The sequence below is a fragment of the Melampsora larici-populina genome (genome assembly GCF_000204055.1).
Source record: "Melampsora larici-populina 98AG31 unplaced genomic scaffold MELLAscaffold_14, whole genome shotgun sequence".
NCBI lineage: Eukaryota > Fungi > Basidiomycota > Pucciniomycetes > Pucciniales > Melampsoraceae > Melampsora > Melampsora laricis-populina.
The window spans coordinates 1,273,890-1,298,690 of NW_006768778.1; the positions used below are offsets into that span (position 1 = coordinate 1,273,890).

At 41.4% G+C, this 24,801-nt stretch overlaps 3 protein-coding genes across 3 annotated transcripts in view; all 3 read right to left on the reverse strand.

The window, feature by feature from the left end:
* Window positions 1-5,549: 5,549 nt before the first annotated feature.
* Window positions 5,550-6,745, reverse strand: MELLADRAFT_62462 (uncharacterized protein; the record flags this gene model as incomplete). The annotated part of the gene is made up of 4 exons (XM_007408999.1): window positions 5,550-5,635; window positions 5,798-6,251; window positions 6,370-6,648; window positions 6,728-6,745. 4 exons carry the CDS (start codon window positions 6,743-6,745, stop codon window positions 5,550-5,552), a joined length of 837 nt encoding a protein of 278 aa, XP_007409061.1.
* Window positions 6,746-16,027: 9,282 nt separating this feature from the next.
* Window positions 16,028-17,131, reverse strand: MELLADRAFT_62463 (uncharacterized protein; the record flags this gene model as incomplete). Its single annotated transcript, XM_007408998.1, has 2 exons — window positions 16,028-16,389; window positions 16,645-17,131. The coding sequence occupies 2 exons, from the start codon at window positions 17,129-17,131 to the stop codon at window positions 16,028-16,030; spliced, it is 849 nt and encodes a 282-aa protein (XP_007409060.1).
* Window positions 17,132-24,210: 7,079 nt separating this feature from the next.
* Window positions 24,211-24,801, reverse strand: part of MELLADRAFT_123441 (uncharacterized protein) — a gene marked incomplete at both ends in the record, with an annotated part of 1,626 nt that continues 1,035 nt past the window's right edge. Inside the window, one exon of the mRNA XM_007408997.1 lies at window positions 24,211-24,327. Within this exon, the coding sequence (XP_007409059.1) occupies window positions 24,211-24,327 (117 nt within the window). The remainder of the gene's footprint in view (window positions 24,328-24,801) is intronic.

Genomic DNA, 24,801 nt, shown 5'->3' on the forward strand with positions numbered 1-24,801 from the left:
AGAACATCTCTCGGAAAGTGCCATCGCTTTCTCTCAAGCAGTTCGAGGTTATGCTCCCAATCTTACAAAAGCTGTCGAAGGGTTTAACGATAGGGTTAAACCAGCTGATTTTCCGTCTAATCTTTCTAAAGAATTATTACAAGGAAAGTATATTGACCTCCGAAGAATCAAAGGAGAATATATGGCGGAGAAGAGGGGTATGGCTACGAGTCTCATGGTGGCAAGTAAGGATAAAGATATTGAGCTTCAAAATAAGAAGGTATCTCAAAAACTGGACGACATCCAAGATTGGTATTATTACTTTGATATCCTTCAGCAAGCTTACCAAGAAGCCTTCCCTAAAGGCTTTAAGTATTTTCTTCAATATTCGATTTGGATCAAGCAAGAATTCATGTCGAATGGGCAAAAGGCCGATTGGACCTGCGTGGCGAACTTTGATGCGGCACTCAGGGGTCAGTTCGCAACTTGACGAGACATTTCGTTTGGTGACTGGGGGCATCAGAGCCTTGGAACACTTAGGACAAGGTATATGCACAAGGCTTTTGAAGAGAAGCCCTCGATGGGTTCAACGAGCGCTCGACCGTCTGGTGGAGGCCGTCAAAATCCTCCTTTTCAAAGCTCTAAACGAAATTTGTCTCCTCGCGCTTCGACTTCGAGATCTCAACATTCGCCGAATTATTATCAGTCAACTTACAAACATAAGGGTTTGTATGAAGTCGAAGATTCTGATCTTATCCCGGAGCGCAAGCAGTTTTGCTTTGCGCATAATTTGGGGAACTGCAAGTTGGGGAAGCCTGCCTGTCCTCGTATCCACCGATGCAATGTCAAAGGTTGCAAGAAAGACCACAAAGGATGCGATCACGTATGATAAAGGTCTTCAAGAAATTCACGCTGTCGGGAATATGGAGGGGTAGGTATTTGCTTCGAGTATGGTTATGCTTGGTTAAATTCCTGACATCTGAGTTTATTTCAGAACGTCACGAGATACAGGGATTGAGCCAGAGGATTCAACAGATTTGGTACAAGGCAACAGGAGAGAATATTTCGAAGAGGATAACTTAGAGGGGTTTGTATCTCGTATCTTTTAAATATTTCTCGTTTAATGGACGTTTGTTGGAGTTTTTGCTGACATTTGAGTTACATTAAGTCCAACATTTCCAGATACTTCATCAGCTAATGCTCGTATTTCTGTTGATTGTCCGGAACAAAAATTCCTTCGAGGTTATGTTTGGGACGGGGTAAATTCTCGAGGATGGTCGCCGGCGATTGAATCCAGCATTTACGCGGAGCCGTTCAAAGAAGCTCCACCTCTGTCGGATGATCCTCATGCAGCTTTCGCTATGGAACAATATCCCGATCTGTTTAAAATCATCACTCCGATATGTGTTGATAAACTGGAATCTTTGCTGATTCATCACCCTAATCGACCTTTTGTGGTTTCAGCATTGAAAGGTTTACGCGAAGGATTTTGGCCAAATTCATCACTTCCTTCAGCAGAGGTAATAGATCCTCCAAATCAGGTTTCATCTTTGGAGAATCAGAATTTATTGGAAGAACAGTGTCAAGAGGAAATTGATAAAGGAAGATATTCTGATGAATTCACTACTCTTTTAGAAGGAATGAAAGTCATTCCGCTCTTAATGGCTTCAAAGAAGGAATCGACCAAGATGCGGGTTCGTTCTAACATGAGTGCTGGGCATCCTTCGCCTAATGATCTCATCGACAAGCAGAGTATTCCGGTGGCTTATGACTCTCTCAAAACATTCATTCCTTATTTGATTGAGATGAAAGAAAAAGAAGGTGATGTTGTACTCTTCAAATCGGATATTGAGGGAGCGTTTAGAATTATTCCCCTTCATCGCCAATATCAGATGCGGCAAATTTATAGAATCAGAGGAAATAAGAAGAGAATTGATCATAATCTTAGTTTTGGTTCCTCTGCCTCACCGTACATTTGGTGCGGTGTATTTTCTTTAGCTCTATGGATAGCCGAATTCGTATTCAACATCAAGTTTTTAAATAACATGATGGACAATGTTTGGTCCGTCTGTCCGGCAAAACAATTCGTCAAATTTAAGGATCATTACATTCCTCTTCCTCAGGCCAAGCTATTAAACCTTTTCGATATTTTAGGTTTTCCATGGGTTTGGAAAAAGCAGCTCCACGGACCGGTTTTGGAGATCATTGGTCATATTGTAGATTCAAATAAAATGATTATTCAGTTACATCCCGACAAGAAAGCTCACCTCATTGAAAGACTTCAAGTATTTGTTTCCAGTCCGAAACATTCTCTTAATGATTGGCAGAAGATTTTAGGACACGCATCGTGGGCTTGCACCTCTATGCCCTGGGGACGATACGCGTTACAGAGTTTGTACGAGAAGTCTAGTAAAAAATCTCATCGTTTTCTTCAGATCCCTTTGAATAAAGAAAACCAGAATGATTTACGTTGGTTAATAACTTTTTTCCGAGATAGTAGTGGTATCATGGTGCTTGATTCGACAAGGTGGAGGTTAGAAGATGCGGATGCGGAATTTTCTACTGACGCTTGTATGTATGGCATTGGTATTTGGGAGCCCACTTCTAAAATTGGAAGATATTTCATTCTCCCACCACCGATTCAAAATATCTTCTGGGCGGAGCTTCTTGGGGTTATATCGGCAATCGACATAGCAATCAAGAACGGTTCAAAAAGAATTTTTATCCATTCCGATAATCAGAACGTTGTTGGTCTCTTTAGTTCTCATGCGCCGAACAAGATAGTAAGACCATTGTTCAGGCATTGTGTCATGCGAATAGTGGAAGCCAAGGCTGACGTAAAGGTGGTGCATGTTTCAGCTGAAAATAATTCGGAAGCTGATATTTTATCAAGGCAGAAAATTATTTTAACTCCAGATAAAGCTGATGTCATTAGTCATGCGATAGGCGCGGTCCAGGTTTCTTATTTAAATATCAGCTCGTGTCTGTCTTCTGGGGGTAAAGTCGCAAATCTAGTTTCAATGGATTCAGATTGACGTCATGCCTAAATCAAAATCTTCAATTTCTTCTTCAAAAAAGCCTGTCTTCAACATTTCTTTATCCGATCTACGAAAATTATCAAATCAAGATCAGCGCTCAACCATTTCTAAAATTTCTCTTTCCAAATATAAGTCTGCGTTTAAGAGCTTCGCTAAATTCTGTGTTTTGTACAAACAACCTTTTCTTCCTAATAAGCGGAATTTATGCGATTATGTCACTTACATGTCTCGAGTCATTTCGCCACGATTGGTTCGAGCTTATCTAGTTGGTATTCATCACATCTTCAAGTTAGAATTCCCTTCAATAATTTGTGAAACTTCCCACCAAGACGTCAAAGATACAATGAAATCATGTATTCAAAGTTGTTCGAAACCGGTGGTCAGGAAACTGGCTCTTACAGTTGAACAAATTGAATCAGTAGTTGCTAAGTCCTCTTCTTCTTACGACAACAAATTATTTTTAGGCATGTTAGGATTGGGGTTTGGGGGGTTGCACCGTTTAGGTGAACTAACAGTACCTGATTCCTTGAAGTTTTTTGATGCTAGAAAGATTATTCTTCGCTCAACTGTGCGCTTTTCAACATGCAAGAAGTTTATTCAATACAATTTACCGTATTCAAAAGGAGACAAAAATCATTTAGGTGCTCCGGTTATTATTCAAAGTTTTTCCAATACGTCCGCCTGTCCTATTCGACTCATCAAATCTTACTTGAGGATGCGAGATGAAAATTTCATTTGTTCACCCGAGCTATTTGTTACTTCAAGCGGTGCTTTGCCATCTCGGTCCTGGTTCATGTCTCGTTTTCGGGTTCACTTCAACAAATCTTTTTCTGGTCATTCATTGCGGTCAGGAGGGGCTACGGCGTTAGCCCAGTCAGGTCATACCATGGATTTTATCAAAGGAGCTGGCCGTTGGTCTTCTGATGCGTTTTTAATTTATGTTCGAGGTCATGTCGCTTTAAGATTACCGGAAAATCAAAACCACGTAATCGGCGATGTGTCTCACATAGGTTCCAAGGTTTCTTTTTCTTAAAAGTGAGTCTTGGTTGTTATTAAAAAAAAAAAAAAAAGACTGGTCAATGGCATTTTGCCTTCGTCTTGTTGTCAAACAGGGCCCTTTTGCCTTTGGTTTATTCGGATGGCTTCTTTATGCCTGTTGTTAGTGTTGTGGGCATTTTAACTTAGAAACTGACAAATGATTCCCTTCTCCTACTTCACCACTCTATGGATACGTCTGTAGGCGGGTCGGAGAGGGTCTTTTTGTTTGATTCAAGTAATTAAAACCCTGGGCTGATCTAGCCTAGGGATTCGCCCACAACCTTTGCTTTCAGTATTTTCAAATACTGGTTATTGTAAGTTTTGAGAATTACATTTCTAGGAGTTGGTAACTCGTTATTAACCGATGGGAATGTGATTCATTCGGAATGCACAGTACCTGTAAAGTTACTGACGGGTCGGACATTCTTTTTGTACTTCAGTCACTTACAAGGATGATGTCATAGGCTGTTGACCATCCTTTTTATTCATCTTCCCATCGTGTTTACATTCGTCAAAACTTCAATATCATCTTATTTGGTAAACTAGTTTAGTTCTTATATTTCGCGCCCACCCACCCTTATTCCCAGGTATTGAAGTCACGATTATTATTACTAAGATTTTTGAGTACTTTTTACGCTGATGAATTGAGTTAAGGAGATGTGGTGGGATTACTATTTCTTTTTTTTTAAAAAAAAAAAAAAAAAAAAGTTGGTTGGTTCTTTGTGATTATAATGTTGTCTTCAAAAAGATTGTGTTGGGCTTCATTTTACTTTTTCTTTTTACTTTTTTCCTATGGTTATGTTTCAATTTTTAGTAGGGTTATAGTTTCATTTATATCGAGTAGTGGCGTTTTCTTTACAAATTGTTTTAGGTCCGCTAGCCACCCCGTAGGGTCTTTTTGTTTGATTCAAGTAATTAAAACCCTGGGCTGATCTAGCCTAGGGATTCGCCCACAACCTTTGCTTTCAGTATTTTCAAATACTGGTTATTGTAAGTTTTGAGAATTACATTTCCTTCATTTGAAACTTGAAGCACTCACTTGAGCCCATCATGAAGAGATTGCTCAATCAAACAATTTCAAGCCTCAAGAAGTTAAAAACGTCTAGAATTCAATTAATGATCACAACTTTAAGATCAGCTAGATTTGGACACATTAACAAATTATCTCATAAAAGGCACCAATCAAAACTCATGGTTTATGCTTCCTTTAATTCAGATCTTGTCACTTTGGCTTCAAGTTTTGTTTAAATAAGTTCAAGTCTTGGAGTTGATGTTTGAGAAATGGCTCATTAGAGATCTCAAGAACAAAAAACCTTATATGGGCACCAAGCTAGTGTAGTACAGCCTCTTGAACGTCCTCAACAGTCTTCCTTCATACTTGACCTTAAGGAACCAAACAATAAAGGTGAGAACTGGTTTTATCGCTTCTTGCTCGTTAGGTCAAGGTTTCCGTATATGTGATCATACCTATACACTTCCACACACTTGAACAAATCACTCGATTTCCTCTGATCTCTTTTGAGTGAAATTTTGCAAAAGATCTTCGCGTGCTTTGCAGGAGCTCTGGTGAAGCTTGTGAGCTAAAGAAAAATCATAACCAGCCATAAGCAAGATGATCTCATTACATAGAATTTCAAGCTGTGTATAAACCAATAAGAGATACTCCAAAAGATCATTAAGTATGTCAAGAAGTCATCAACTCATTAATCATGTTTTAGATGGTCTACATTCTAAAAACATACGTTCGATCTCACGATGAACCGTTTCACTCTCCTCTGAGCTACTACCCGATTGAAGTTCTTTTGAAAGTTTTGGTTTTCCTTTTTGTGAAGTACTAGGTGTTTGTGATTTTCTTTTTTTACTTGATTGAGAAGTGGATGTGAGATCAGAAGTCGATTGAGTTTCGCTGGTACTTCGTTTTTTCGGATTCGATTTGATTTGAGTACTTTGAAATGGTTTTTGAAATCCACTGGTCTTAGGAATCTCTTTGGTAGGTTTCTCATTTGTTACTTTAGCTTGGGAGGCTATCGGAGGTTTTGGTTGACTTCGTGCTGGCTTGTCTTGCGATGGATTGACTGGTTTACGCTTCACTTTTGTCGAGCTAGACTGTTGTGTGTCTTGAGGTCGAGAAGGTTGTGATGATTGTTGAGCAGCGGCTAAAGATGTGGAAGGCTTGATGATAGGTTGTCCTAATTGCTTTTGACGCAAAAAACGAATCAGGAGAAAATCCAATAAAAGAAATTGGATTAGTTAAATTCGATGAAAAAAGATCAGATTAGGGTCAGGAGAGGGATATGAAAATGAGTTGACTGACTTCAACTGCACTATTAAAGTTTCCAAAACTTCTTCTACCAGCAAATGTAGACATAGAAGTTTCTTTGGATGATGAGAATGAACCAAAAGGATGTAATACAGGAAAACTCATTAAAGAGTCTTCATACACCACCTTTGTTTGGATTTCTTTTTGTTTTCCTTTACGATCGACTAAATTATATGAATCAGATCTTTCAGAATTAATTGAATGTTCAACTTTCTCATCTGTGATGGGATTCGTTGTGGTGACTAGATTCCTTTTCATAAACTTCAAATTGAGCTAAAGATTGAGTGAAAAGTAAGGAAGATTAGTTAAGAGAGTGGTGCTTTGGGGTAAGGGTTTTGATTAAAGAACTCACCGTGCCTGAAGATAGCATCTTGTTGAATGATAAGAGAAGCTTAAGGTAAAGAGAAGGTGAAATTATCAAGAAGAGGAAAAGGAGACGAAAGAAAAAAAGTAATTGAAATCAGAAACGTTACAAGTGCACACGGTCATATTCAACGCATGTAAACCCATAACCACGCGCTGTCATGTGGTTTTACAGCCATGAAATACCACAGACAAAAAGCGAAGATGGCCTGTGAGATTTGGTGGAGCGAATATGTACATATCCACAACTGAAAAAGCTCACCAAGAAGATTTAAGCAAGAAGCACTTTCTTCTTGAGCATTACCAATCTACTGATTCTGCAATGTATGGTCCAATCTTGATAACCCTGTCACCATCGACTTTGACCCTTATCCATTGGAAGAAAGGTCAAACATGCCTCTATACATTCTATAATTTATCAAACAATAACATTGCTTTTACAAATTCATATCTTCTTTCAAAAATGTTGAGAGAGATCCCTGGTTTGGATTGTAAGGGGGAACTTTTCCTTCCAGGGATGTCTGGTATTGAGATGAATTTCAAGAGAAAGTTGAGCTTAAATCAATAGCAGGCAAGGTACAGCCTGAAGGGTTCTGAATAAGACTTCCTCCCATGTTCTTGCCAAAATAGGTTCAGACAAAGTATGAGTGTGGATTTTGAATGAGACATTGGAGAAAAAGAAACAGATTTGCAAGGAGCTCATAAACAGGGCATATGATTCTTTCCAAATTGAGGTGTATGGACCAAGCCCCTGAGATGATGATCAGCATGTTGAAATCAGTTGAAAAGTAAGATCTTACATTGGTTTACTATTATAATAAATTCTGAAGCATTGATGAGCTTATTGCAACTTGATCTCTTGATTAATTAGAGAAAAGATCTGATTGGGTTGGTCCATATGACAGGTTTGGCACAAAGTATCAAAGTCCTATTCATGTACAGATTCTCTGAGTAAAAAAAGTGCATGATCTTTGTGTGTCCTTTGGGTTAATTTTCACAAGGATTCAAGGAGTTTATTCAGGATCAAGGAAATCAATAACATACTGGCCATTCACTTTAACTTCTAGAACTCAGTCAAAACAATTGCACATGTAGATAACAAAATGTTACATACATCACATGATCATGTACCATTTCAGAAGTCGTCATCTTCACAAATAATATGTCACACTAAACTTATCCACAGACACAGACAGACCTCAATTGCAGCAAGTTGAAAACTTCCTGTCAGTCAACATTGGTCTGACATCAACAGAAGGGAGATTAGACTGACATTGACTGACAGCTACTTTATAGATTTTGTTATTTCATAGAAAAGTCATTATGGCCATGGCCTCAGGAAAGCAGTATACAGTGATATCTGATAAGGTGAAATTGTGTACAATCAGATGGAACTGCAAGGACTTGTGGATTTGATTATCTTATCTAGCTGTGCTTTTAAAAAGGTCCACAACTTCCAACATAGAGCAACAAAGTTACTGTTGCTTGCTGCAATTTCATGGGACTACTTGGCAAACTTGGCAACTACTTGCTGTTATGAGTGCTCTATTTCCTCAGCTGGGGATATGGCTGCTCCAGGACAAGGATCTATACTTCCAAATACCATCACTTGGAAGGTGGGATGTAGAGATTGGATCTAGTGTGGAATTGTACCCATAGATCAGTTTGAAGGTGCAGTGAAGCACCTCAAGGAATACAAGGCACAACTGCAGACAAAGGGAAACAGCAAGAAGTAGTTTAGAGTTTTATCTTTCTCATTTTCTGTTCTAAATTTTATTTTTCATTCTTCTATTTACAATTTATCGTCTCTTGTTAATCATGTCTTTGGAGAAGCAAACTTTGTGTACATTTTTTTTTGAAAAACCAATCACACTGTCTTTGAAATTCAACTTTGTGTACAGATTGTTTTGAAAATCAATGATGGTAATCAACACCCAAATAAAGTCTTCTTCTCACTTAAAAAAGGTGGCTATGCGCAAAGCACTAATGGAAAAAAGATCAGCTTCTCAAATGCATCATAGTATACTCAGTGTTTACTGCAAGAACAAGGTCACTCTTCCTATCAAGGGGAAGCATTGGGTTTGGTCCAAAGATAAAATGTAGTCACCCAGATGTCCCCAATTCAAATTAATTCTTCATTAAACTCAGCACAATTACAATCACCTGCACACTTATTTGCCCAAATGGAAAGATCTTTATAAATGTAGTGTATTTTGTAATCATTGATTGCCAAAGATCATGAACGGGGGAAGTTATGTTGACAGGTGAAGATCTTTGCCTTTGGGCAAACAAGTGTGCAGTTCATTGCAATTGTGCTGAGTTTAATGAAGAATTATTTTGAATCAAGGACATCTGGGTGACTACATTTGATCTTTGGACCAACCCCAATGTTTCTCCTTGATAGGAAGAGTGACCTTGTTCATGCAGTCAACACTAAGTATGATGCATTTGAGAAGCTGATCTTTTTTCCAATAGTGCTTTGTGCATAGCTACCCTTTTTAAGTGAGAAGAAGACTTCATGTGGGTGTTGATATCCATTGTTGCCTGGTTCCCACAAAGCTTGCACCCATACAAAGGAACCCCATTGATGCCTGTACAATGCATGTAAAATACTAAGAGTATGTGGTCATCAGCTCCTCTCCAAGGTGTTGCCAACATCAGTTCAGGACTCACATGATGCAGGATCCTGCTCCATTGAATTTTTCACCCTGAACAAACCACACTAGAAATCTCAATGAAAATTATGAGTCACATAGAGGCCAAAATTCAGAAATGTAGAAGAAGAACTTTAGACAGTGTCCAATATGACTCCAGAAACACCAAAGATGAATATTGAGCCAAGTAGAAGATGAGAGTTGTTGATGTGCACCAAAAGATCTTTACCTGCAAGCAAAAGGAAATTAACAAATGTAGAAGTAGAATTTTATTCTGCGTCTGAGATGAGTCATATGGCTCTGCACCAAATAATCCTAGGTGTAATCAGTGTGATGATTACCAAACAGGAGTGCAGATGCAGCCTTTTTATATTCCTTTACCAGGTTGTGTGCTGTGTACTCTCCACATTGTTTGTGAACCTGATTGATAACCATTTACGTAAGTTTACTTCATGTTGAAACTGAAGAGAAAACCAGTTAGAGATTGCTCTCATTGCCAGAAAGCATGAGGCATCATCTGCTCCGGCGAGGAGAAACACATTACATCAGCTCTGAAATGTTTGAGCATAGCATTCAACATGTTAACTGCTCATCTCAACACGTATCATACTTGCTTCATGTGGAAACTGGAGAGAAAACCAGTTAAAGGTCGCTCACATCGCCGGAACGCATGAGGCATCATGTGCTCCAGCCAGGAGAACCAACATGTACACATTACATCAACTCTGAAATGTTTGAGCATAGCATTCAACGTGTTATGTAACTGTTCATCTGGACACGTATCATACTCACATACGTGTGGAGATGAGCAGTTAACATGTTGAATGCTATCATCAGCACTTTCACACCAAAATCAATTTCTCAAAACAGTCATCTGAGGACTGACCATAACGGTATGGTACGGTGGGTACTTACCTACCGTAGCGTTCTCCATTATCCATCGCGCTAGGGTAGAATCTAGATGACAATGAGGTCCTAGCGTTGCCAATACGTATGAATCAATCAGCTACTTTACTCACCATTCCTCCATACATAGATGAATCCAACTCCTTCAAATTGGTATCTCCTTCAACTTTGGTCTGGCTGAAAATTTTGGCATCAATATCTACGCTTGGTACAACTCTTTCAAATTGAGTCTCAGTATATTCCAAGCTTGTAATATTGTGAGATTTATTACTATCCCCTTCACCCAGTTATTGAGTGTTCACCAATCATTCTAGAGGATGAGTCGCTTTCTGGGTTTTTTTGAACCCTTAACCTGATGAACTCTTTCCCTCATCTTTAAACCCTTCAATCGTATATGTCCTTCCATTTGTTCACCTTCTCTTGGATTATGTTTTCCTCAATATATTATTGCGCTTCTGCACGCTAATGGCTCCATCTCGAGACCTTGCATTTCACCTTATGAAATAGTTTGGAATTGCTGATGAAGCTGTTGAGACATTGACAACCACCTGTGAGTCTCGTTGGAATTTCCTTGATGTTATTAAGAAATAAGCGCTGTATAACACGCCCACTGAACTTTAACATAGCTCCAACCCCTGTTGATCACTCTCACTCAAAGATAGAGCAACAACGGTCACGGTTCCGATTGATCTAATCGGTCAGATAATCATCCTTCGATTCCATTCTACAATCTGACAGGTTACAAGTTCATTGCTTTGATCAATCTTGTTACTGCTTTCTATGTAGCATTCCTCTAGAATCATCCTACATATAAAAAGCCTATATCTTCTAGGTCTGTCCTACCACGCATAGGTTGCCGCCCTTACCTAGGACCAAGCATCCTACACTTGTGTGGTTTGGGGATGGTCTCAAAGGGCAAAGAACCCAGGGAGTTGTTATACCACAACTCCCCTTCTTTACCCCTTGGGACGAGAACAGCACCGAGAAGGTATGACTTCTCTACCCCACCTCTCACGGGAGGGTAGAGCCGTGAGCCTGAGAAGTCGAAACCCCCCAAACTCAACTCACGTGAGAATTACTCACTCTCGGTCACCATTACAATCCCTCCAGGATTTCCTATATTCCTTTCACATCTATACTCTAAATTGCATTCCCTCGTGTATTCCATGCTCCAATTCTACAGATCTGCTGGATCTCCCCCAGACGCCTCCTTCCATCGTCTACCAAACCTTATCCATTAATTTTAAAGTTCATCAGCTACCTGCATGCATGCCCCAAAGCATTCCAAATACACTCACACTTTTAGAGTTTTCCCACTTTGCGAATTCCGCCGCTTTAACTCAATTAAACTTGAGCTCCTTCAATAGCGCAATTGTCTCTTTGAGCTCACGATGATCGAACTTCCTAAGATAAATCTTATAAGCGTCAGAGGCCCATCTCCCACATGCTTTCAATTCCTCTCTTGACGCCCCTAAGTTCCATCTTAATGAAGCTCCCCCAATTCTAAACGAATGCCCGTACAGCATTTGTTTCCCCTTTGGCCTATGCTCATTCCATATCCTCCTATATTTCTCTATTAGTGCCGACTTTCTATACACCATTCCTTTATCGTTTTCCTCTTGGCTATAATCTATAGCAAAAATCAAGTCCGAAGGTTTCCTCTCTCTAAACTCGTAAAGTAATCTTAAAGCTCTAACCGGATCTAAGCACGACTTTTGATCTTGCAAAAATATATACTGAAGTTCCCCTGGTGCCGCTGTCTTCGCTCCATGGATCGCTATCTTCGCATAAGCTCCCTTCGGACCCCATTCCACATCTTCCCATCTCAATAAATCTTTCTTCGGATCATTCGACACCAGTTCTCCTAGCCTTGCCGTTCCCCAGAACGCAACCAATGCTATCGTGGTCACCACTATCAATTGTTCGTTGGCCATATCCGTATTTTCCGCTAACACTACCAGATCCGAGATCATTACCGGTGGCCTTCGCTTCTCCTTCTCTCGATATTTCAGCTCAACCATCCTCAAGGCTTTCAACAACTTGGTCACTGTTTCATCCGAATCGTGTGGGTAAGACGCCCTGTGAAATGTATGCCATGCCTTTATCCCTGCCAAATACGACCTCAAAGTTGACGCTTTCACTGATTCGTCATTTTCAGCTAACTCTTCTCCTTTTTTAGAACCCCATACTACGAAGTTGATGATAAGATCTCCCGAGATTGGTAGCAGCCTCTCTCTATCTACCCTTTTCACCGAAGCAAACCTCAATAATTTTATAACCCCCGAATTGTAGTGCTTCAAAGTTCCATCAGCCCAAGATCCCCTCAAGAAATGTTGTTGGACCTCATCTACCTCTGAGTTATCCACTCCCAGCGCATCGCTCTTGAATGCCCCGAACGGCTTCGTCACCTTCGAAAGGCACCTCTCCTTGCCACCTATCAATAGGTCTTGCTCACCATCTCTTGTCCTCGATCTCCTAGGCATTCTTGGTTACTCACAATCGCAAAACGACAATTAACGAGACAAACGATAGATCCAATTAAACGATTACGGAGGGGTTATCTCTAGCGGACAAGACTTCTGCGACAACAACGGACAAAGGTCATTCGGAATATCTACAAACGTCTCATCATTCCACTCTCTCCCATCAAAAATCCCTCTCGATAACTCATCTGCCAGATTATTCTTTGATGTCACGCGTCTCTGCTTCACGTTACAGCCTAATTTTGTGAGTAGTCTCTGTATCAACTTCCATTCTTCATTCACTCTGACGTCCTTCGATTTCCGTTTCCTTATTGCATTCTCGGTTGTAGTGTTATCTGTCTCTACCCAGAAAGTTCGACCCCTTACCGGTATTGATTTCGCCAACACCAACAACCCCAGTCTAATCGTGACCGTCTCTGCCCACGCAATATTGCGTTTGCCTGAGACGAGGCCCTTCTCCAGCCAATCTTCTTTCCAGCCGAAACACGCCCACTTCGCTCCGACCAGAACCCCGATCCTAAACTCAGAATCAAACGTGTCAGGTTATTCCTTCCCTCTAAGACACCTCACTCGGCTTACCCAAACAATGTCGACGCATCCCCAACCCATCCCACTTCTTCTGGGATTGGGCTCGGTAGCAACGTACACGCCTCTACCGTCTCTAGGCAGACCTTCCATTCCCTCAGATCCGCTTTCACCGACTCCGTTGGGAATCTTCTTGCCTCTGGCCTCTGCCAGCTCTTCAGCATCCTATACAGCGAACAGAGAAAGGCTGCCATGTGCGGCACCACATTTATCGTGTGACTCAGCCTTCCTACCAGTGTCTCGACCCTTGACAAACTCCATGGATCTTTTGACGTAAGAAAATCCACTACCTGACCTAACCTTTGGTCTATCTTATCTTGTGGCAATCTAACCGTGTGCTTCTTTCCGTTCCAGATGAAGCCCAAAAACTTCTGCTCATCACCAAAATCGAAACTCTTCTTCGCATTCGTTTTCACCCCCAAACCTTTACTCAAATGAACCACATCTTCCAATTTCACCGTTTGTCCTGGTCGTCTGAATATTAAGTTATCGTCGACCCAACGGAAAATCATTGGTATGCTCAACAACTTCATTGTTATCTTCTTCCAAATATCCGCCGGAGCCCCAAAGACCCCACATCCTGCTACACCTCCAAACCCCACTGCCAAATCTATCCATATCCTCCCTCTAAAGTCCTTTATGCACAGAAATCTTCTCTGAGACGGGTGGTTACCTAGCTGACGATACTCTTTTTCCCAATCACAGATCGCTACATCCCAATCCCCTGGATTTTCACGGAAAAATTTCGCCACCACTTTAAAATCATCCCAACTCGTCTCGTAGTTCTTCTTATCCACAAACGAATTCACGGACGGTATCCCCGGTTTATTCTTCGGATAAGATAAGTCATTAATCAATCTAACTGACCCATCCCCGTTCACAGCACTCCCCATCGGATTACTCCTGAAGAATCCAAATTTCTCGTATACCTGTTCATGCGTGAAAGGTCCTATTATCCGCCCGGCTCTAGCTTCTTTCTCCAACGTCGCATTTATTTGATCTTTGGCTTCGAATGCTGACTCATGATTATCCGGGGTATACCACCTCTCATTCTCGAATTCGTGCTGCGGGATTCCTAAACAAAAACCATCCTGAAACCCCTCAATGATATAAGGGATATCTTCGTCCAATCCAACTTCCTTCATCAGTATTTCCCACTCTCGGATGTTCATCTCACACTTCACCGGACCCGGCCAATTACTCTTGACTTGTCCTCTACATGTCTTCCTCTGACTCAATGGTAAGATAGTCTTCTGTCTCTTCTCCCCATCCTTACCAGTACTCTCCTCCTCGGAGTCTAACTCATCTTCCCCTTCACTCAATCCACTCTCCTCTCTCTCTCTTTCAGCCTCTTCCTCATCCATCCTCACTCTCTCACTCTCAACGTCCTCAACTCGCTTCTGTTCATCTGGCTCTCGCACTTCAGTCTTACTAGTGCACACTCTAGGAAGTGGTCGCTCTCTACCCACGATCTAGATTCACACAAAGACATTTTGAATTCATTTCAACGTAAGAAACTCCTCTCTTCTCTCAAGTTCTTATTTCTCATCATCACTATCTATTTTAACTACAGGAGAGACGAACCCAAATCAACAACAATTACGTGATTCACCCTGAATTGCCAAATGCAATGGACCATTACCGATTCCCCGAGCCCGATTAAATCATATAATCACTTGTCAGCACTTCAATCCTCAGACTCTAATCGTCTATGAATGCTTACCGATCACTCTTTCCCTCTCCTTTCCCGTACCTCTTTCCTCCTTTCCCAGAACCTGAAGCCTGCGTGCTTGCATGCTGCTGCCCTAAGGCCACCCAGTCCTTGCTCGCCTCCCTCTTCTGATAGCTACCCTGTGGTCTCAACGGTGCCATCACTTGAGGTTTCGGGTAGTGGCCCCTATTTCCTCCCCGTTGTCCCCTTCCTTTCCAACCCCCTCTATTTTCCTCTGGAGTTGTTCTCGAAAGGTGAGCTATCGTGGGATCTTGCTCCTGTCCTGTCTTAAACACCCAACCGTACTTCGGTTGGCCTAGCGCATACGGGTTGCCCTCAAATTTCAAATCTCCAGCCATCTGGGCTTCCCACCTTGCGTCTTCTTCCGCCCCCGGCTCAATCCCATCTGGTAACACCACCTCTTCAACTTTCCGCTTCCTCTTCCCCTCTTTCGTTTTCTCGTAAGTCTCCTCCGTTCTCACCCTGAATGTTAACGCTCTTATCGCTAAGTGATACCGTAGACCTACCATCCAACATTTATGCTTTCTCGCTATCTTACTGACAATCGCTTTATGTCTCTCCACATATTCAGCATATTCCTTGAACTTGTATCGCTCCAACGCATACCTATACTCCAAGTCACACGCTAGACTAAATTCACCATAAGTCATGTGGGATTCTAATTCTTCTCTCGAGTGTAGGTGATGACTGTCCCACTTGTATCTTCCGAGCTTTGACTTGCTTGATGATTTGTACTCATCTATATATGATGCCGTAAATACCGTCAAAGGTACACAATATCGCATCCTCCTAAAATTCTTCTCCCATTGTGGTGGAAGGTCCGGAAGATCGTAAGCGCTCACCTGCTTGAAGGAAAACACTAGCGGTCGTTCTCTTTTCTTCCCACCCGCTTCTGATGAACCAGATTCCGATTCCAAACTTCCTGAGGATTAGTCTTCCCGCTTCGACCTCTTGCATCTCTCCTTCCCTTTTCCTTTCCTCGATTCTCCCTTCCCCTCATCTGATGAAGACAAAGCCGTTGACTCTGATTCCGAAGACGACGAACGTCCCCCTCTACCTCTCCTCGACTTCCTTCTTCTCAATCCTGACTTTGATCCTTTCTCTCCCCCTTCCTTCACCTCTTTCTTAGCCAACTCCTCCTCCTTCCTCTTCATTTTCATCTCTTCCTTCAGCTCCGCAAAGTCAACATCGTCTCCGAATTCAATTACTTCGGCTAAACGGTCTAGGAGTGGTCTACCGTCTGGTATGCCCCTTCTCTCCTTCTTCTTGTCCGTTCTCAACTCCTTCAGACCTACTGAACCAACCATTCGCCCCCATTCCAGCCAAATAATTCATACGTCAGCTAAAGGCTCTATCCCCTATGCATTTCATCATTGACAGCTTCTACACTACTGTGGAGCGTCCCTATTATATCATGATTCCCCCCTTGGGCGGAATCACTCCTTCCTAGTCATTTCCCTTCAGGAGGACTTTACTGGAGCGCCAAGCTGCTCACAATCTTCCAGGGTGCGTTCCTCCACTCAATCATTGTAGAGCGATCACTTACAATTATCTTTCTCCACCAACATCCCGTAATCCTTCACATTTCTCAACCAACCTTCTTCTCCTCCTGAATCTTCCGATGAATCTACCCTCTTCCCCTTTCCTTTCTTCCCCTTCACCCTCTTACTCTTCTCCTTCTTCTGAATCTTCTTCTGAATTTCTTCCTTTGTCAATTCCTCACTTGACACTGACTCACTCCCATCTTCATTCGCCTCTTCTCCTCCTTCTTCCAACACCCTTTCTCTTCTCCCTTCTTCACCCTCTCCTCCCATTCCTTGACCTTCTCCACCATCATCCCTCGGAATCACCGCACCATCACCCTTTCCTTCCCCAGTCATCGTAATCTTCTCTTCATCTCTTGTATTAGAAGTCGATTGGGTTCCTCCTGGGGCTCTCGATTCCATCCTGCGCCTCCGGTTTTCTGCATCGCTTCTTATATCGGGCGGATTCGCATTCTTCTTCTCCTCGGCTTGTTTCATGGCCTGAATCATACTTTCTGATTTATATGTCTTTATTCTTTACTGTTCTCCTCTTAAGTTGCCTCCACATTCAATGTTCCTTCCGTTTCAAATTCTCTGATAAGTTTTACCTATTTATTGTTCTTGCAATTACGCTTGAGATTTTGTTTTGAAAAAAAGATTCTAGATCAAGAATGAGACTTGCCAACTTTGAGCGCAGGATAGGTAGAGAGGATGTATTCGAGTAGAGAGATGAAAACTCTGTCTCTCTTCCTGTACATCCTTGAACTCTCTTCCTCCCGTGAAAGGTGGCGTTTCCCCTTTCACGAGAGAGTCCCGGTCCTATCCGCACTCTCAGTTTCCACCTGTCGATCGGACATGGACTGATGTGTACCTCCGCAAGCTCAGGGAACACTTCCAATTTCCTACAGATCTTTTTGACAAGTCGAGAGAATTCCCAGCCACCATGGATATCAAGGACAACAAATCTGATCACATTTTTCTTATTTAGTTTTCATAATTCATGTCACAAGGTTTCAATAGCACAGTTCAGGTTGAAATGAAGAAAGCTGTTTGACTTGGGCCTTTGTGATTACTGAGATAATGTTTTTCAATTTTGAATGAACTTGCTTGAGTATGTGATCTGATTCAAGCTGCTATAGTGCACACATTAAGTTGACCCAATTCAAGAACTTAACCGTGATGGCTATTCTCATGGTAATTTCACTCCTTAATCACTCTCACCGGAGAGAGAGAGATGCCATCAACACCCACGCCGCACCGCTCCGCTCCGCTAAAACCCCAAATTTTACGAGCGTAGTGATTCCGCGCTATGAAAAAAAATCAATCGCTACGCTATAATTTTCCAGCGCTATGGGGTTTTCAGCGCGATGCGGGTTTAAAAACTGCTCCGCACCACTATCGCTCAATCTCACAGGGATTAGCGGCTCAGAGTGTATTTTTTTGAAGCACTAAGGGGTTTTCGAGCGTAAAAATCGCTCCGCTCCACTACCACTCGATCTCACATGAATTGGCGCCTCAGAGTGCTACAAAGCTTGTAATGTTTTGTTCAATTAAGCCATATTGATTACTTAGTTGTATTATGATAGGCTGTAGAGGACGAGAGAGGACAATGAACAATCAAAAGAAAAATGTGCACAACTATTTTTGGTTTTTTTTGAGTTCTTTTTGAAGAACACAGACAAAAAGCTAAGATAAGACAGATGTTTTTGGAGTTTTATCAAATTTTGAAGGTAAAATATAAGAACACACACAAGGTAATTTAGGGTTTTTTGTATTGTTGGGAAATTATAAAAAGGAAAAAGATGAGATGACAATGAAATCATTTTTTATTATTTTTGTTGCCGGAAGTTTCATAAGCTTCAAGGTATGCTGCAGCATCAGCAAATATACCTGATAAAGTAACCTTCAATTTCAACCATTCACGTGCACTGACTAGCATCTGGATCACCTTTGCTGTCAAAGAAGCACAAGAAGGAACTGCAATATTAGCAGCAGAAGAGAAAGTTCTCTCACAAGGGCAAGAGGTGCCCAATATACCAAGATAGTCACAAGCGAGAGTTGCAAGGACCGGGAAATCCCTCTTGTGTTCCTATAAGCAGATACACAAAATCAGCAATGGGATTGAAATTGTAGAGATATCAAAAGTGGTAAACTTACTCTCCACCAGTCTAGCTCAGACTGGCCCTCAAGCAACAAATGATCACCATCAACGTAATTGCCACGTTCCTCATTGTGTTTATCAACAGGTGACTGAGATGACACTTGAGTGGTAAAGACGTCAAATTGTGAACACATCGGGCTGGGAGAGATGAGATCAGGTGAAGTTTGAGTAGCTTGATCACTTTCTGAGGTCGAGGTGATAGGATCTTCAACCCATTGGGCCAGAGCACCTTCAAAAGCATCTATAAAAAGTTTCTTGGCTCGAACAGCATCTTCAGGATAGTTGAGGTCAAAAAACCGGACCCAAAACCAAGGATTGAGAACTGTAGATAAGACAATTGCGTCACAAGCAACAGCTTCTGCTTGATACCCCTCAAGTTTATACAACATTGATTCAATCATAGACTTCAGGTCTTGATCCTCACAGGCATGCATAAGGTTATTGAGTTCGAGAACCATGCGTGAGTATTCGGCTAGTAGGATGCAGCCGGTGGGGGAGTCGCCCTCCATTTGTTTGGTAGCGTGCAAAAACACCTACAAACAGACATTGAGATGTCAACAAAAGAAATACACCACAAATGATTTCAAAAAAGAATGAGAAAGAAGTATGATAATGACTAACCTCAAGTATCTTAACCAGACTCTCAATGGAGTCCCATTCATCGGTGGTTATATGGAGACCCTGATAGTATTGAGTCTTGCGGTCACTCAAGTGAATTGCGTCTACAGCCTACAGATCAAATACATTTGGAGAGGGGTAAGGAAGACAGAGATAGTTAGAAACAAGATAATAGAAATGTTAGGGAAGAGGTGAAATCACTTATGTCGCGAGCATCACTGAGCCGTTTGAGGTAATCAGTGTTGACGTTCCAACGCACACCCCATCCAGATATAGGTGATTGACTCTGGTGGTCCAGTTGCTTGGCTTTGGCTATGAACTCTTGCCTTCTTGCAGAGCTCCTGGTACACAGTCCATTAAACTTTTTGGCCTATATTATATTGAGATAATTAACAAGTCTAGAACTTCATTTCTATTCTGTCATATTCAATATTTATATGATTTCAACTTCATCTATTTCATTTGAAATCATTATGTCTTCTTCTTCTCTATCTATTCATGTACCTTGGTTCTACAAGATCATCTTTTATATATAAGATTGAACGTTTCCTCAACTATTGTTTCCCTTTTCTCATTCATTCTTATCAGTATTTTCTCGTACCACTAGGTACTTTGCTTTTCCACATCACTTGTGTTCTTTTTAGCACTTAATAAAGAACTCTTGTGTTCTTCCAAAGGTTTGTTCTTTTATGTAGTGTTGTGTGTTAAAGCAATTCATTCTTATCAGTGTCTTCTTGTACCACTAGGTACTTTGCTTTTCCACATCACTCCTGTTCTTTTTAGCACTTACTAAAGAACTCTCGTGTTCTTCCAAAGCTCGTACTCTTATATACCAAAGGATAGATTAGTAAGAGAAAGTCAAGAAGGGAAGGATCAGACTGAAGAATAGTAATCCAATCAATGCTCACCTTTTTGACTGCCCAAGCCACATCAGATACGGCATGAGTGCCACCATTTTCAGAACCAGAATCCAATGAGTCGTCTGCAGGAAACTGATCTAGTTTGTTCTCATCATCATAATCATCTTGCCCGTCCTTGGAAGAGTCCATTGACATGTTATTGTTGCCATTGTTCGATACCATTGTTGGGGTTGGTAACGTAACTCCAGGTAAAGTTGTGGGCTTGATGTGACCAGCACTCATACCTAGCAACTTAAGGCTGGATTTGACTACTAGGCCAATCTTATGAGTATAGCACTCAACTTGATTGGCCAAAGAATCCCAGTCAACAGAGTCCTTGGCGTCCAGGAACATGGACAATAGCTCATGTGCCATGGTAGCATTGTAGCTAGGTGAATCCGTTGTTTGAACTAGCATGTAGAAAACAGAACATTTCCGGTTAGCTTTGATTCATCAAAAGAAAGTTGAAAATGATTTGTAATGTGAAAGTTATAAAAAAAGATGAAAGACTTATCTTTTTATGTAACCCATTTGCAATCAAAAATCTCCCAACTGGCTGTGCAAGGAGACGGCCAGTGTGGTGCCAGGTGACTAATTTGAGAGTTAGATGAATGGTTTGGAACTTCCAATTGTTGTCGACATAGGTAGCCAACACCCCAATGAACGCTTTACAACAACCCTTGGTGGTTCAAACGTCGTAAATGAGGCAGAACTTGCCTTTGTTGACCTAAGGAAATCAAGAACAAGTTAGAAATGATCAGCTTACAATTCATAAATAGATATCAAGTATATATATACAGAGCTTACTTGAAGTTTGTTAATTACAGCTTGAGAGAGCTCCTTATACATCTTCTTGGATGTCTTGGACGCCCAGGTGGTACCTTGAATGATGGCCGATCAATTTGACAGTTCAAAAGCCGCATGGAGAGCAGGATCAATGAATCGAGAGAAAGGGAGACCATGTCTGAGGATCCATATCACTAAGACATGGTTAAGAAGCTCCACGCTAAAGGTTGATTGGGCGAGAAATGAATTTAAGGTCCCTTTTGGGTTGGCAGAGGCAACTCAAACAGTATTGTCCTGTTGCTGTTTCCAAGTCCGAGGCAGATCGTGACCGTCCTTGATCGCAAGATGCCGTTTGGGACATGCCGGTCATTCTTTAGCCCCATCTCGATGAGAGTATAAGTTGTAATAACTGCACCTCCCTCTGGTGAAAAAGCAAAGGCAGTAGCAACACTTGTATCTACGTGGATCATTACCACTTTACCACTCTAATCAAATCAAAAAGTCAGTAAAACTATTGGAATTAAGAAAGTTAAAAGAAAATATGTATTATGATTGAACATACCTCGCCTTTCACATGAATAGGATCTTCGTGATGAGCCTAGAGTGTGGCAGCACGCCCAAGACGAGCATGTCTCACTCCTGGTGTCTCAATCTCAATCTTGTCACCTGACTCTTGATAGAGATCAAGACCGGTAGGGACGTTGTAGTCCTATCATAAAGAAGACAAAGCAAATCAGCTCTCCAAACCTGAATTATAAACAAAAAGTGACAGTGAATTACCTCCATGATTGTGTTTGATTTGAGTTTCTTTACCTTGATCACACGAGAAGATGTAGACGAGTTGGAAACAATGCAAGCCACCGAACTCTTACGCTTGCCATTTCTAGTTTTACCTTTGGCATTCTTAGGGAGTCTTTTCTCCAGGTGAATTTGAACTCGACCAGGAGCTGGTACTACAGTCGGTGGATTATTGGTTCCTTCGGATGCACCATCTTCCGATTCAGTCACAAACCCATCCAATTCTTCGGTAGGTAATTGAAGGGCTTGACAGGAGTCTGGGGATTGGATGATGAATCCAGGTCGAGCCCGTACTGGGCTACGGGTTTGAAGCAATCTAGATGGGACAGATGGTGAAGCTAGAGAGGTCGGAGGATCAGGTTGACCAGTAGACTGGCTGGGGTTGTTGGTGTTGGTTGTAGATGAAGGCATGATGAAATCTATGTAGTAGACCGATTGAATGGGATCTAGGATTAAAAAGAGAAGAAATTGACAGATCGAGATGAAATTGTTTGATTGAGAGGAAAGAATTGAAACAATAACTGATATGTAGGATATAAAAGTGATGAGACTCACCTAAGATAAGAAGGTGGGATTGGAACGAGATCAAGAATTGAAAAAGAAATTATATCTATGGAATAGATGTGAGGAGGGAAAGACTTACCTTGATGAGGATGTTTTATAGTCAAAACCGGGGACTCCAACCAACGACAAAACAACAGCATCCTGAAAGATTCAAGTTTTCTGATTGCTTGGGACCGTACATGGTGAAATGTGAGAAATGTGTGATAAGATAGTGATAGGATGGTGAGAAGTGGGAATTGAGTTGATTGCTGAGTTGATGAATTGTTGGAGTTGACTACGACAGTGATCAAATAGCATTGAATAGCTGTGATTGTGGGTTGTTGATTGTGATCGCGGGTTGTTCATTGTGGTTGTGGGTTATTGGGCGATCGAGGGATGAGGTCAAGGGTTAGTGGTGGTATTGATGAAGGGTTACATACCCTTAACCCTTGGTGGCGCTGGGGTTGCCATGAGATCTGGTGTGCTTGGGTCCGCTCAGGGCGCTATACAATTTCTAGCGCCATGTTGCGCTACAGGTCCCTGTAGTGGTGCGGTATAACGCTATACAGAGCGCAAGAATAAATTGCTATGATCACTGTGGGGCTGACCATAGCTATAGCCCCAAGAAAAAACCGTGATCTGGTCAAACCCCAAGCCCAGGCGGTGTGCGCGCTCTGCTTGCGCTTTCTTGGGCGGTGCGGCGTGGGTGTTGACAGGGGTCACCGGACTTTCATCAAGAGAGCAATGTTGATGCTATGTATCATTCTATACTCAGAAATAACCACATAATCAATTAGGATTACCCTTAAGGGTTTTCATCCTTGACTGAGGAAGTGCAGGGGATTGTTCAGTAAAAGCCTTTCATAAAACCCATAGTTCAATCAATGACCATAATCATCACATCATATAAAGGTTCAAGAAAACAATGAAGACACAGCATATCAAAGTAATGAATATGGAAAAGGGTTTGATGATATCCACCATGTCCTTGTGGCAGTCGCCCGACGACGAGCGCACACGGACTCCCTTTGAGGCACAAAGGCGACTCGTGTGCGCTTGTCAACAAGCTAAGACCACTGCAGGACAAGGAGAAATCATTTTCTCATCATGCCTCTGTCTTTCTCACAGGAATCCCTTTGCACTCACATACAAGTGACCAATTCTTTCAGTCTGACATGTTAAGTATACATTTTTTGATGTAGTTTTTCCAAACAATGATTCCAACTCAATTATGGACTAGCTCTCTTTGATCTTTCTTGGTACATTTATCTCTGCAGTCAGGCAAAAATTGCTTCATGGTCTTATATAAGTAGTCTACAAAGTATTCCAACCAACCAATTTTGGTTTGTATAGGTTGAGAATGACACATATTCAAACAGCAATAAGTAATGAGGTATCTATATCTGCTTATATACCTTCCTATAACTTCTGCTTGGGTATTTCAACAGGGATATTTTGTCTGTAGTCTTGAGCTCAACTCAAAGTGACTGTGATCTTAAGAAAGGTTGAAGTTAATACGGAATGCACTATTTCTCAAAGAAAAGGAACACAATATCAGGGTAGATAGAGATAAGTAGTGAGGCTATGATTTTACCAATGATTTATTGTAAAAACTACAAACAATGTCAATAGAGGAGTACAGCAACAACAAAATCTCATAGAAACAACAATGAATGACACACAACACAGCAGTCATTGTCCAGTTGGGCACTGTAAGAAAAGAATAGATAACCTAGGGAGAACCATATAATCTTCAATTCTTGGGTGCCAATCAACTAAATTGCCTAAATGATTGAACAGCCATCTGGATTTGTAGTAGGATAGCTGATAGTCAACGTAGCACCTGTATCGGTGTTTGGGTTGGTGTTGGTAGAGCCAGCTGACATGCCAAGAGAGGCACCCTCACTACACCAAATGTAATCTTTACCGGGCGGTAAAGAAAACTACTGACGTAGAAAAGTCCTGAGGCAACAGGAAGCGAGCTAAAATTCTGAACAAATATGCACCTTGTTCCTAGATGTTGGGGTGTCATAATGAGTATTTTTTTGTATTTTACACGCAGATATTGGTTTATGTACTAACAATAAACGCTGAAAATCATCAAAAACTCACATGTAACAATACCTGAAATTTGGGTCATGAGTATGAAGACAATATTTTGTGGTCTAAAAACTTCAATAACTTTTGCAATTCTGCTCCAAATATCTTGATTTTTGGTTCATTCAAAAGCTGAACTATTCTCCTTCACACTTCATAATGTTAGTAAGGTGCTATCTAGTCATTTAAACACTCTACATATGTTCAAACAGTTCTGCATGAATAGCTCTGTAGGATCTTTTTTAGACCAGCTACAGATGTGATGTCTCAAGAAAAAT